Source organism: Camelina sativa, chromosome 18, assembly GCF_030686135.1.
Source record: "Camelina sativa cultivar CO46 ecotype springtype chromosome 18, ASM3068613v1".
Lineage (NCBI taxonomy): Eukaryota > Viridiplantae > Streptophyta > Magnoliopsida > Brassicales > Brassicaceae > Camelina > Camelina sativa.
In genome coordinates, this window is record NC_141897.1 from 21,983,582 (window position 1) to 21,996,424 (window position 12,843).

General features: G+C 43.5%; 1 protein-coding gene across 2 annotated transcripts; it reads right to left on the bottom strand.

Annotated features, from left to right (window-relative positions):
* Positions 1–7,488: 7,488 nt before the first annotated feature.
* Positions 7,489–10,844, bottom strand: LOC147923143 (uncharacterized). 2 transcript variants are annotated; one of them, XR_015589274.1, is made up of 8 exons: positions 10,713–10,844; positions 10,176–10,503; positions 9,929–10,087; positions 9,696–9,776; positions 9,504–9,596; positions 9,281–9,424; positions 8,102–9,104; positions 7,489–7,714 (listed from the first exon to the last, which is right to left on the bottom strand). XR_015589274.1 is itself a non-coding variant. In XM_087499982.1 (7 exons), exons 2-7 carry the CDS (start codon positions 10,473–10,475, stop codon positions 9,075–9,077), a joined length of 807 nt encoding a protein of 268 aa, XP_087356108.1. In that variant the 5' UTR covers positions 10,476–10,503; positions 10,713–10,844; the 3' UTR covers positions 7,489–9,074. The 2 variants fall into 2 exon arrangements, 1 of the variants encoding a protein (XP_087356108.1); XM_087499982.1 differs by having other exon boundaries at positions 7,489–9,104.
* Between the last annotated feature and the right edge of the window lie 1,999 nt (positions 10,845–12,843).

The following is a 12,843-nucleotide window of genomic DNA, read 5'->3' on the forward strand; positions in this document are numbered from 1 at the left end:
CTTCATCGCCTTGATTCCACGATCACACTTTGCCTTTACCTGCACCACAAACACAAATTGCAATGCATGAGTATTTTATAAACACTCAGTAAGGCAATCCTCCCATCTACTGGACTATACACAAGCAATAGAGATACTCTAACCATCAAACAACATTCAACAAACAAACCAGGCTCTGCATCGACCGACACAAGGCTTGCATCGACCGACACCAACTGGGGACTGCATCGACCGATGCTTGATATGCATCGACCGATGCAAGGTTCAGTTGCATCGACCGATGCTCCCATTGCATCGACCGACGCATGCTCGACATTACGCGGAAACCCTAATTGCATCGACCGACACCTCCACATGGCATCGACCGATGCTCCTAAGTCAATGTTCGCCGTCCTCGCACTGCATCGACTAACGCACATGCCGAGCATCGTTTTCTCCGAAGCTTCTCGACGGATCTTTGTTCCTACAAGCAACAAACTCGATCCCAAGCCACAAGAAAGCTTCCTAACGCCTCAAATAACATTCTAACAAGCCTAACAACACATAAACATACAGATCAGAGAAATCTCCAGCTTAGATAAGCCATGGTCATGTACTTACCTCTGCCACAGAAGAAATCCGACCCTAACAAAAGAAGAAAACGCTCCAATGAAAGCTCCTAGGAAGATCCCAGCTACAGATCTCTACAGAAACAGCTTCCAACTCCAAGAATCTCCCAAGAACGCTCAAGAACACGAAGAACTCTTCTCTCTCCCTTTAGTTTCTCCCAAAACGGCTGAGCTCGCCTAATGAGACAAAACACGAACTTAAGGGTTTTTTCCTTACCCAAAACGCAGCGTTTAACTTAAAACTCGACCGAGAAAACCGGGATTTCGGTTCACGGATATTACATCAGTCAAGGACTCTCGTGCAACCGTCTCCACGGCCCGCACACCTCCGACCGATGTACGAAAGGTCACCTCTAGGTGATAGACTCACGCTCCAGACATTATTTGCTCTCAACTTTTGGATTTTCCCTTACTCACAGGCCTAAGCCTTGAGTTTTTATTGGCTCCTTACAGACTGAAGCCTGCATGCCAAAGTATTGGCTCCTCATCGGGTTGCCACCCTACAGCGCGCCCCCGAATCGTCATCCGAAGTCGATATACCAACCATACTCCCAACCCACAAAGTCTTAGAATATGACGGTACTAGGAGAACCTAAGTCCCCCAAGAGTCGCAAGCAAACAATTCTGAACACGTCTGAGTCCTACCCCTATCTAGGTTTCCTCCTCGTGGCTCGCGTAAGACAACACGATGTCCTACCAACCACATACCCCCTCACTGGAATACCTCATGACCACCAACGATCATCTCACTACCCCACAGGCCGCCACAAAGGCCAAACAAATGTCCTAACCAGGACCGCCACCAAGGACAAACAAATGTCCTAAATAGGACCGCCACCAAGGCCAAACAAATGTCCTAAACAGGACCGCCACCAAGGCAATTCATCCCGAAGGACCGTCACAAAGACCACTCGTCCCGAAGGACCTCCTCAACAGACAACTCTGGCTAAACAGCCCGCCAGAAAGGCCACACATCTGGCTAAACAGCCCGCCACAAAAGCTACATAATGGCTAAACAGCCCGCCACAAAGGCCACACACGGATAAACAGCTCGCCACAAAGGCCACACACGGATAAACAGCCCGCCACAAAGGCCACACACGGATAAACAGCTCTCCAAGGCTCACAATCACCAAAAATGGACAACTTCTAACTCACATAAAACTTTCCGTTTTTAGACTTCCACTTTTGGAAACTTTCCTTTTTAGAAACTTCTATTTCAGGAAAACTTTCCCTCGAACACCGCCTCACGGAAACTTCGTACCCCGAACACCACCTCATCTTGTTACATAGTCGCACAACCAACCACCCCTAAGCGACCAAGTAAACAAGAGAGATGGGCTGGAATACTTTATTCCCGCTCCAGCCACATACTACAACTAAGACCACGCTAGACAAGTTCAAGTCGCGACCTGCTTCTCGAATCACTTCTTGAACCTTGCCTTCATCCTCGCCTCTGGCTCCAAAGTCTGCTCCTGAAAACCATCACAGTCCTATAGGACTCTCATCAAAGGAATCTTCTTCTTCCGAAGTTCCTTGATCCTACTCTCGAGCACCCTCACTGGTCTCGCTTCCAAAGTCATGTTTGGCTGAAGATCCTCAGGAATCTTAGCCAAAAACTGATCATCCTCACGGAGACACTTCCGCAACATAGACACATGGAAAAACTTATGAAATGCTCGCATAACCTCAGGTAGCTCCAGTCAATATGCCAGTGGTCCAACTCGCTCAATCACTCTGAACGGACCCATATACCTCGGACTCAACTTAGTCACAGTCAATGACCTGTTCGGACTCCGCAACATGGCCATCTTGAGGTACACTCTATCTCCAACCTGAAACTCAAGATCTCTCCTCCTCCTATCGGCATAACTCCTCTGTCGATCCTGAGCTTCCTTCATGTTCTGCTTTAGAACCTGAATCTTCTTGGAGGTCTCCTGAACAAAATCTGCCCCGTACATGCTCATCTCCCCCACCTGAGTCCAGCATAACGGTGTACGACACGACCTCCCATATAAAGCCACATAAGAGGCCATCCCGATACTCGCCTGGTACACACATCCTCAACAATCGAGCACACACATCCTCAACAAATCCTACAACGTCTAGATCGTCCTCTCTGACTGTGCATTTGTCTCGGGATGATAAGTTGTATTCATATGCAACTTAGTGCCCATCTCTGCCTGAACGCTCTCCAGAACACCGAAGTGAACTTAGAATCCCTATTGGACACAATGCTCGATGGCACCCCATGCAATTTGACTATCTCCTTCACATAATTCTTAGCCAACACCGCTGCTCGATCAGTCTTTTTAATGGCCAGAAAATGTGCCGACTAAGTCAACCGGTCCACAATGACCCATATAGCATCAAACGTTCTGGACCCTGGGAAACCTACCACGAAGTCCATAGTAATCATATCCCACTTCCACTCCGGAATGGGAAAACTCTTCAGCAATCCACCTGGTACCTGATGCTCAGCCTTCACTAGCTGACACACATCGCACCTCGTAACCCAACTAGCCACGTCCTTCTTCATCCCGACCCAATGATAGTACCTCTTGAGATCACGGTACATCTTAGTCGCTCCTGGATTAATAGAGAACATGCTCGCATGAGCCTCCCTCAGGATCTCCTTCCTCAACTCCTCATCCTTAGGCACACAAATCCGCCCATGCACCAAAATAGTACCATTAGCCGAAACCTGATACTCTGAATCAACATCCTTTGAGGCATTCACCAGCCCCAAATCCTTCTCCTGAGCCAACCGCACTATGCTCAACAGATCTGCTCTATCAGCTGCCATCAAACCCAACGGCTCCTGTGAAACAGCACACAGACTCAACGCACTGATCTCTCCTACCAAAGACTCCATATCTTGCTCCTGAGCCGAAGCTGACCGCTTCCGACTCAAAGCATCAGCAACCAAGTTAGCCTTACCAAGGTGATAGGCTATCTCCAAATCATAATCCGCCACCAGCTCCATCCACCGCCTCTGCCTCAAATTTAGCTCAGACTGAATGAATATATATTTCAGGCTCTTATGATCTGTAAACACATGTACCTTTGCACCATAAAGATAAGATCTCCAAATCTTCAGGGCAAAAACTACATCACCCATCTCCAGGTCATTAGTAGGATAGTTGTTCTCATGCTTCCGCAACTGCCGCGAAGCATAGGCAATCACCTTCCCATGCTGCATCAACACACACCCCAAACCAACCCTTGATGCATCTATATAAACCACATAGGGTTATCCCTGCTTAGGCAAAGCCAAAACTGAAGCAGTAGTCAACATCTCCTTCAGGCTTGCAAAGCCCTCCTCGCACTCCTATGACCAACCAAAAAGAACATACTTCCCTATCAACTTAGTCATAGGATGTGCTCTGCTCGCAAACCCGCAGAAACCTCCTGTAGTAACCTGTCAACCCAAGAAAACTCCTAATCTCTGTGGCATTCTGCGGTCTAGGCCAATCCCTGATAGCTTGAATCTTCTCCGGATCTACAGAAACACCATCTACAGACACAATGTGACCCAGAAACCCATCTCACACTGCCAGAAACTACACTTGTTCAGCTTAGCAAACAACTTCTGCTCACGCAGCTTCTCCAAAACTGGTCTCAAATGCACTGCATGCTCCTCAGGACTCTTAGAATAAACCAGGATGTCGTCGATAAAAATGATGACAGACACGTCCTGAAACTCCTGAAACACGTTGTTCATCAATCTCATAAACGTTGCTGGTGCGTTAGTCAACCCGAACGACATCACCACAAACTCAAAATGGCCATACCTCGTCTTGAAAGCCGTCTTCCTCACATCTACCTCATCTATCGGGATCTGATGATAACCCGACACCAGATCTATCTTGAAGAACCAAGTAGCACCTCTCAACTTATCCAACAACTCATCAATCCTCAGAAGAGGGTACTTGTTCTTCAGAGTGACCCGGTTGAGACCCCTGTAATCAATACACAAGCGGAAACTCCCATCATTCTTCTTAACAAATAACATCGGCGCTCCCCACGGTGATACACTAGGACGGATGAATCCCTTGTTCAACAAATCCTCTAACTGCTTCTTCAGCTCTGCCATTTCTGCTGGACCCAATTTGTAAGGAGCCTTGGATAACGGTGTCGTCCCTGGTTCCAGTTCAATCGTATAAGGATCAGAGCGAGATGGTGGTAATCCCTGCAATGACTAGAACACATCCTCAAATTCCTCCACGGCCTGAATACCGCTAACCGTAGACTTTTCCACTGACTCTAGCATAGATATAACCAAATAAGCCTCACGGCCCTTCTCGATCATCTTCCCAGGCTGAATGGCCGAGATCACGAGACTCCCCGAAGTCGGTCTAATCCCCTGAAAAACCAACTTCCCTCCTAAGCGCTTAAACTCCACTCTACCCCCGATGACAATACAGATGAACCATATGCTGATGCAACCAGTCCATCCTTAAGATAACATCATACAACTCCACTGGGTTGATAAACAAATCCGCAGGCCTAGACTCCCCCGCGATCTAAATATCAATACCCCTCGCTCGACAAATGAATCTCAGAAACTTGTCTCCAGCAACTCTGAAAACTCCCGCACGCTCTCTGGGATCTCTCCCGATACCCGTACTCTCTTCACACTTCGGGGTAATGAAGCTATGAGTAGCTCCAGAATCAAACCTAACATGGGACTTAAACCCTCCCACCAACAAGGTCCATACACAAATTCATGTGTTGAGAACCTAACACTTTATCACAAGACAACATAAAATCTGAACTTACTAAGAATTTACAAAGACAAAGTACCAGAAATTATACCTGTATCTCCCCGACACTGGTTCCACCAGTCTCTGCAGTCGTGTAAACCTGTGGCGCCTGCTCAATCCGTGCCACCTGCTGGCCTCCTGGTTGCACCTGCTGCAACGCTGTCACTGCTATCCGCTGCAACTTGGGACACAAGGGCCTGATGTGCCCTAACTCCCTGCAATGATAGCATACACGACCTGTTGCCGTCCGAGCACTCCTCTTGGGACAGCTAGCAACTTGTGATCCTTGCTCTCACAACCGAAGCAACTCGCACCACTAGGCCTCTACATAACCTCCAATCTACTCTTGGTTCCCTGCGCAGGCTTGCCGCCCCTGCTATAACCTCCCTGATGATGAGCCTTACTAGGCTGAACTGCTGGGCTAGCCGCCACTAATTGTGCCCGGATATCCTCCTTGATCCCTGCTGCAGTCTCAACCAGCTCTTCACGCGTAGCATAACTCCTCCCTCTACAGTGAACCCTCAACTCGTCACTTAGGGCCCTCAAAAACTCCTGATTTGAGCCTCCTCAGTCTCCATATCCCGACCCCCATACCTCAGAGTCGACTGAACTCCAAGTCAAGCTCCCGCACTGCCGAGTCCCCTGAGCTAGCAGAAGGAACTGCACCTCCAACCTATCTAGTGCCTCTCTAGGAAAATACTTTTGGTTGAACTCCAAGACGAAGTCAGCCCAAGATATCTCCCTCTGCACTCTCCTAGCAGCCATTACACTCCACCACAACTGAGCATCAGCAGTCAAATGGTGGACCCCAATGTCCACCCAAAACTCCTCAGGACATCTCAGAGTATGGAAGTTACGTTCCACACTCGTCCTCCACGCATCCACAATAGTAGGATCAATACCTCCGGAAAACCGCTCGGTACCAATACGGCCCATCTCTCTCAGCATGCTGACATAACGAGTATGAACCCATACATCCGCAGCCACTGGCTGCTGCTCCTTCGCCACCACTGGTGGCACTACCTGAACCTGAGCTGTTGCCATTGGCGGCAACCGCGCTATCAACTGTGCCAGCAAACCCGCAAGGTCGACACTCGGGACTCCACCCACTGGGACTCCCACACCTGGAAACCTAACATCACCGGCTACTGGAGCATCAACACCGCCCCCTCCGGCCACACTCATGGAATCCCCCTGGATACCATCCGACTCGCCAACACCCTCGGCTGTCACACTCTGGTCTGCAGTCTCACTGACCATTGGGACTCTGCCCCTACCACGACCACGTCCGCGTCCATGACCATGTCTGCGTCCACGACCACGACCATCAACAGCACCCTCTCTAGCCATCTACACTACCATGAACAAAAGGCTAAGCACCGTGGTATCACATTGTACGCTCGAAGATGATTTTCTAGGACTTCATTCCACACACAATTGACTAACTCACATAATCAATCAAAGCATGCAATCCCAACATCAACAACAGAAACCTAGTGAACCCAAACCTAGAACCGTAAGGGCTCTGATACCAAACTGAAACGACCTGACCAGTTTTTTTTTTAAATAAATAATAAATAAACTACAACTAGCTGTCCCATATCCACTAGCCACCCAACCACAATCACATCCAACAGTGGAAAAACAAATACCAATATCCAATAAATCCAATAAATAATAACCAATAACCACTTATAGCAATTCCAATAACCAACAACAGGGAAAACATAGAACTATCAAACCTAACAATGTTCTAATGACCAAATCTAGCAACCTAGCAATGCCAGACAACAACCCATCGAGCCCCCAAAACATCCTCCTTTTCATCGCCTTGATTCCACGATCACACTTTGCCTTTAACTGCACCACAAACACAAATTGCAATGCATGAGTATTTTATAAACACTCAGTAAGGCAATCCTCCCATCTACTGAGCTATACACACAAGCAATAGAGATACTCTAACCATCAAACAACAATCAACAAACAAACTACGCTCTGCATCGACCGACACAAGGTGAAACAACCCTTCCCGTTTTTTTTTTTAATAAAAATACTAATTCACTAGTGGTCCCATACCCACTAACAACCTAGAAACAATCAACAACAGCGGATAACCAAAAAAATTCCATTAAACCAATAAGAATTCCAACAATAACAATCCAATAACCAACAATGCAATAATCCAAAATCAACAATGAAATAACCAAGTTCCAACATTCTACAATGTTCTATGAACTCAACACTAGCAACCTAACAATAGCTAGATCACAATCATTCAAGCCTCTAGAACATCCTCCTCCTCATCGCCTTGATTCCACGATCACACTTTGTCTTTACCTGCACCACAAACACATATTGAGATGCATGAGTATTATTTAAAACACTCAGTGAGCCCATCCTCCTATCTACTGGGCTATACACACAAGCAACTGAGATTCCATTGTTAAGCTAAACAAATAACACAATCAACACATCAAATATGGTGTCGACCGACACCACACTGGTGTCGATCGACACTACTTCTGCAGACGCGAACTGCACGAACTCGAGCGTCGATTCACCGTTTCAAATCATCTCGAAACCGTCCCAAACTCACCCAAATGCCTTAGGAACCTATGGGAAACACAAAAACAACAAACCCAAGCAAGCAAACACCACAAATAGACAAAGAACAGCCAAACAAAAGAGATCTCAGGCTTAGATCAGCCATGGTCAAGCACTCACCTCTTTTGCAGGAAGATTTGATTGAGAAACGGTTGAAACAACACCTTAGGAAGCTTCTCCTTCGTTCCCAACAACAGCTCTCCCTTCTACAGATACAGTTCTCGCCAAAAACCACCAAAAACAAGCCAAAATCTCAAAAACCACAAGTTCTCTCCTTTCTCTCTTTTTCCTCTGCAAACGGCGACGACAACACCTTCTAAAACCCTTAACTTGTCGCTTCCCCTCTTATATACTCGGTTTAGATAACTAAACCAAACCAACCAAACCAAAAATTGTGAATTAAAACCAAACCCGACAAACCCAGAAATAGTGGTGTCGATCGACACACACCTGGTGTCGGTCGACACTCACTCTAAAAATCCAAAAACTGGTTCGCAGATGTTACACAAGGCTTGCATCGACTGACACCAACTGGGGACTGCATCGACCGATGCTTGATATGCATCGACCGATGCAATGTTCACTTGCATTGACCGATGTTCCCATTGCATCGAACGACGCATGCTCGACATTACGCGGAAGCCCTAATTGCATCGACCGACACCTCCACATGGCATCGACCGATGCTCCTAGGTCAATCCGCACCGTCCTCGCACTGCATCGACCGACGCACAATGTGCATCGACCGACGCACATGCCGAGCATCGTTTTTCCCGAAGCTTCTCGCCGGATTTTCGTTCCTACAAGCCACAAACTCGATCCCAAGCCACAAGAAAGCTTCCAAACGCCTCAAATAACATTCTAACAAGCCTAACAAACACATAAAGATACAGATCATAGAAATCTCCAGCTTAGATAAGCCATGGTCATGCACTTACCTTTGCCACAGAAGAAATCCGACCCTAACACAAGAAGAAAACGCTCCTAGGAAGCTCCTAGGACGATCCCAGCTACAGATCTCTACAGAAACAGCTTCCAACTCCATGAATCTCCCAAGAACGCTCAAGAACACCAAGAACTCTTCTCTCTCTCTTTAGTTTCTCTCAAAAGCGGCTGAACTCGCCTAATGAGACAAAACACGAACTTAAGGGTTTTTTCCTTTACCCAAAACGCAGCGTTTAACTAAAAACTCGACTGAGGAAACCGAACATGCATCGGTCGATGCACTATTTCGGTTCGCGGATGTTACATATAAGCATCTATGATTAATTTAAACCACCTAAAATTCACTGGACAAACCTGCATACAGACTAGCTTGGAGTCACTTTTCACTTTAATTTTCGTGTAACCTTTCTCAATAGCATGCTTCAATCCTAGGATTAATCCATGATATTCTGCTGCATTGTTTGTGGCAATTCCTAAACCTTGACGTATTTTACAAATCTGTTCTCGAGAAAATTGATATTAAGATACAGAACTGCATTCTCTAATTAAACAACCGTGGTTTTAAAAGAATTGATACCAAGCTTCCGTCTTCAGTTTTCAGTACTGCTGCAGCGCCTGAGAGACCAGGGTTTCCTTTTGATGCACCGTCAAACTCAATAATGCAAGTTTCCTACCACATTAGGAGAAACAGAATTATATCAACTTGAGAAAAAGATTCTGCATCCAGTCCATTGAAACTATGAAGTATAAGTGATATCAAAACACGCACATCTGAGGTATCACGAGATGACTTCAGCTTCGCAAGCTTTTCCAAGGGATCAAGTGACATGGAAGCTGAAGGAAGTTGATCCTGTGAAAAATGAATACACATGCAGTGAGCTTAATTCTTTCTCTCATAATCATCCAACTTCAAACTACAATCTATGACAGTTAATATAACCACTCGGTTCAAAATCCAACATCACGAATCAAGGCAAATGCAGATCACAATATAATATTCACCTGGAAAAGACCAGGAGCAAGAGCTCCAAACATATCCTCTTTCAAGTCTGAAGCTCTAAAACAATAGAGTGGTTTCTTCATTCCAACAGAAGGAAGATACTCATCTGTGTCTTTGAGCAACGAGTATCCCTTATAAACGCTAACCGGAAGATCATGTACCTGCCACATCAACTTCTCTTATAATCCCACCTAAAGAAAAAGTATTTATATACATACACAAGAGATTGAAAAGGTAAGATGAATTCACCGAAGATCCAACTTGAGATTGACAATCACTTAAATCCTTATAGATTGCAACAATGTCACCCTTACGAACAACGAAAAAGGCGTCTTTCTCTTTATCCGAAACAGCGCTGCTTGACGTTTTTGATTTAGCAGTCGTTGATCTTGATGAGTAGCAATGAACACTAGATAGTCCAAGTGCATTCACACATGAAGAAGGCTTTAAAATGGATTTTGTAGGCATATTATAGAAGAAGCATTGATTCCAAGGAAAGTGAGAACTGATGACATAGCTGGACTTCTTAAACAGTCCCAAGTACTTCATACCCTTACAATGTAGTTAATTACAGCCACTGAGAGATTTATGGAAGAAAAACAAAAAAGCACACAACTTTAGTTAACTACAGAGACACAAGACCAAACTTTAGGATTATATATATCGCTATTGAAGAACACTGAAGCTAATAGCCTATTCAAAAATCACATTTTTCGCACAAAGACCACTAATAAGATACAAGTGGGACGATCGAAAGAGAAGAAAACAAAAGAAGAGACAACATACCTGAGAGGGTTTCGAGGAGGAAGAACCTCACCGGAGGCCTTTTTCTAGTCGGCGTTTGTGATTGGAGTTGTTTGAGCGGTGTTTCCGGTGACAACGAGACGCTGTAGTGTACCGGAACTGGAACTAGAAGTCAATTTTTTTGGTCTTTTCGTTTAGTATAAAGCAAGATTCGAAACGACGTCGTTATGAATCCCTATTTCGAAATCACCGTCGTTTAGCGTAAAACGTACTTTACACAAAAAGTTTTAAATTGGGTGGTTTAATCTTATGCATCTTTGTTTTGCCCAAAAATATAAAAAAAAATCTGTATGCATCTTTCATCTTTGTATGGAACATGAATCATGAATGTTACAGAGATTGTTCATTGTTAATATAGATCTTGCATTGGTCTCTATTAATAATTCCTAGGGGATAAATTGATCATAGGGTTTATACAAAGTCTCGCAATAAGCTAAATCTTTTTTTTTTAACAACAACCAAAAGATTGACTTACACAATCCAGTTAACATAGGTACCACATGCGATTGAGTACATACTTGTTGTGCTAATCGATCTACAAGTACATTTGCATTTCTTGAGATCAAGGTCAACGAGAAACTTGAGAATTCTTCCATATCTACCTTGATGTCGTCGAAATAGGTAGAGAAAGCCGGCCAGTCACACGGTGAAGACACCATTTTCACCAAATCTAAGCAGTCTGTGAGAAATGCTACATTCTTGAAATCATGTTTGATCATACGTCGCAAAGCCCACACAAAGGCTTCAACCTCAGCGTGAAGTGGTGAGAGACTGCGCCAAAAATTTGAGGCACCCATGAGCAGAGAAGAGTCTTGGGACGACATATACACCCAGGCTACACCTGGAAACTTGTATGTGTCTCGTCAACAAAACAACAGATTCCAGTATAAACAGTAGGAAGAGAAACACCTTCCCGCACCAACCGAAGCTTGGAACGCGGTGTAGCTGTAATACCCTCCTCCTCAACCTGAGCCGCAAACCAGGCTGTTGCCTCCCTGGCCGCCAACCGTGCTATCTCGGCCGGCCTTTCCACCTAATTTTCGAAAATAATTGCATTCCTAGATTTCCAAATATACCACAATAAGCTAGATCTGTTTTATTTGGTATTTGATTTTCTCATTTGAATTGTTTTGTCGATTTAACTTTACACACAAAAAAAATCTTCGATTTAGATTTTTTTTTTTCATACTTCTTTTGTTGATAGTCTCTATGTTTGCACACTACTGTATAACCTCTATAAATGAATGAAGTTGGCACCATAAAAATTTATTAATTTAAAGAGGTTTTAATTTATCAATAAATTAATAATTATTATTTTGTAGAGAGACTTTCCTAATTTGGTAATTTTTTTCAAAAGAAAAGTTTTAAAATAAGGTTGAATTAATATAACTAATCTTTTTCTAGAATGAAAATAATAATTATCATATTTTGAAGCGAATACTCAAAAAAATTTATATAGTAAAAATAGTTGAAATGAACTCTAACAAAAATTAGTGTTTATATATATATATATATATATACATATATTTTGATAATTTTATATAATTATTAATTTATATTATTGATGGTACAATATTTTTATATAGGATTTTCAAAAAAAAATATTATCTTATTATTTTATCGAATTATGTCCAAAAATATATTCGCTCAACTTGAAACGAGAAAGATATATTAATTTATAGCGATTATTATTTTAAAGAGTATTAATTTATAAAAGTTCTACTGTATACTATATAGACAAGGACAAAAAGTTAAAAAGCTAAACAAAACGACATGACTACAAGAGCGTCGTACTAGTAGATTTTTTTTTTCTTTTCTTTTTATGTTAAAGGGTAACACGGGTATTCAACTTGTATTTTAAGAGATTCTAGAGTATTCTTAAAATCACTTGTTATTCAATTGATGATTTTAAAAAATCTTTTAAAATCCTATGTTATTCAACTTGAACTTTATGTAAAATCACTTAAAATAATTCACAATCTCTTGTTATTCAAACAATCATTTATAAAACCTACTTGAAATCTATTGTTATTCAATACATCACAGCTTTTTTTTTAAATGGTATTTTGAATGATTCTAGGAGACTTGTTTTGTTTTTTTAGTTGAAAAATAT